The sequence below is a fragment of the Centruroides sculpturatus genome, unplaced genomic scaffold, assembly GCF_000671375.1.
Source record: "Centruroides sculpturatus isolate CEXI.00-Female unplaced genomic scaffold, Cexi_2.0 scaffold3745, whole genome shotgun sequence".
NCBI classification, from domain to species: Eukaryota; Metazoa; Arthropoda; class Arachnida; order Scorpiones; family Buthidae; genus Centruroides; species Centruroides sculpturatus.
This window is the reverse complement of record NW_019387892.1, coordinates 1-2,015: the sequence shown is the minus strand read 5'-3', so window position 1 is coordinate 2,015 and position 2,015 is coordinate 1. Positions and strand designations below refer to the sequence as shown.

The window sequence follows — 2,015 nt, the reverse complement described above, 5'->3', positions numbered from 1 at the left end:
GTCATCTGAGGAGAGAGAAGCAACAAGGAACCTCCTTGTGGAGTTGATATCAAAATCAGCATCTCTCCTCAGAAACTTCCTTTAACACGTTCATGGCGTCACGAGTCACATGTGCCTCGTGACACCGTGAACGTGTTAAAGCAAGGACCCCTCATCAGCTTACAAACACACAGCACCAACATATAATTATAACACTAATAGTTAACCAATACAAAGGAATTTTTGATATATACAATGCACTGTATTTACAATGTTTAATATAACCCATATACTAAAGAACTAAAACTATCGAGCATAAAATTTATTTATATAATAAAATAATGTGATATATCACATTGTTTGGGACCAGTAAACGTCTTATTTTCTCCCACATTTTCTGAATTCTGGTAGACAGTTCCACTATTAATAATAAAATATTGTTAAGTATATTAAAAACCAAAAGGGAGGGAACTAACAATGAACTTACTATTATTAAAATAATTGGTTTCCAGATCTTAAACAAAACAAATACACCAAATCCATAAGACTGTGTGAAGCCAACTGTCTTGTTACAATTCATTTTACAATGTGATGTGACTTAACATTGAAACAGATGTAGGAGTAATGTAAAAACAATATCATTCCACCCTTCATGTAGATTCAGTCCCATGTTATTATTAATTCTAATGAGTTTTATTAGCACAGCTTATGTCAGATCAGTGGCTGTGAGATCCCACTCACTATAATCAGGATGGTTAAGACTTTTATGTTAAGAAGAAGACTGAGAGATTGCAAAATCACCATCTATGTCAGGAGCCTGACACCAGTTAGGATTACTGTACACATCCCAACTCGCATTTAAAATGAATNAAATTGTTTTTGATGACATATATATGTTCTTTAACTCTTTTCTTTAATTTTCTACCAGTTTCACCAATGTATCTTTTTTATGTGAACAACTGCAATCTAATGAATAAACTATATTATCTTTTTCTAAATATGTTTATTATTTTTATATTTACTGTTAATCATTTTTGCTATGGTTCTTGTAAGGTTTGGCACTAAAATAATATCTAAATTTTTAAATTCATTTTTTAATTTTTCAAAAACACCAAAAACATATTCCATTTTAAGATACAAAGTCTTAACAACTCCTGGTTGTCTATTTAATATGACACTTTCTCTTTTCCTTTTACTTGTTTCTAACCACTTTAATAATAATGTTCTAGGGTAATTATTTAAGCTAAACATTCTTATTATAATTTCTATTTCCATTTCTTGATTATTTTGCAAGGTCATTCTCTCTTTAATTTTGTTGATATACATCTTAAAAGCATTCTTTTTTATATATAAAGGTATATTAGATTTGAAGTGTATAACTTTACCGATATCACAATCTTTAACATACTTTTTAAATAATAATTTACTATTTAATCTAGCTATAGTAAGTTCTAAATAATTCAGACTATTATCTATTTCTTTTTCACATTGGAAATGAACATTTTTATTTATTAAATTAATTTCATTAACAAAAGAATCAATATCTAGTATGCTTTTATCATAGACAATGAAACAGTCATCTACATATTTTTGATAAATTATTACACCTCGAGTTTTATTGATTTCTTTATCAATTATGATCATACACAACTCTGTCAATCTAGGACCTATGCAAGATCCCATTGGAATACCTTCCGATTGTTGATAATATTTACCTTGAAATTCAAAAAAGTTGCTATTTAACACTAATTTTACTAATTGATTAACCCAATCTGGGCTTCTTGTGTAGGATAGTGAATTTAAAATTAATTCTAAATTTATTGAGGGATATATATTGTTAACATCCAGTCATGCCATCCTATAGTTTTCCTTCATAACAATAGCTTTCATGCCCTCCAAATTGTTAAATCCTATTTACTAGGCTATCTAACTATCTAAATTAAAGTCGTGTGCTAAAAGCGTCATTTATTATTATACTTAATTTATATTCGTGTTGTAGGATTATGTTAAAAAACTTTTTTAAACACCAACATTAA

At 28.5% G+C, this 2,015-nt stretch overlaps 1 protein-coding gene across 1 annotated transcript; it reads right to left on the bottom strand.

Annotated features, from left to right (window-relative positions):
• Positions 1–895: 895 nt before the first annotated feature.
• LOC111616684 lies at positions 896–1,827 on the bottom strand (the record flags this gene model as incomplete). The annotated part of the gene is made up of 1 exon (XM_023358062.1): positions 896–1,827. A coding segment is annotated over one exon (855 nt), but the record flags the coding sequence as incomplete, so codon positions are not given.
• Positions 1,828–2,015: the final 188 nt, after the last annotated feature.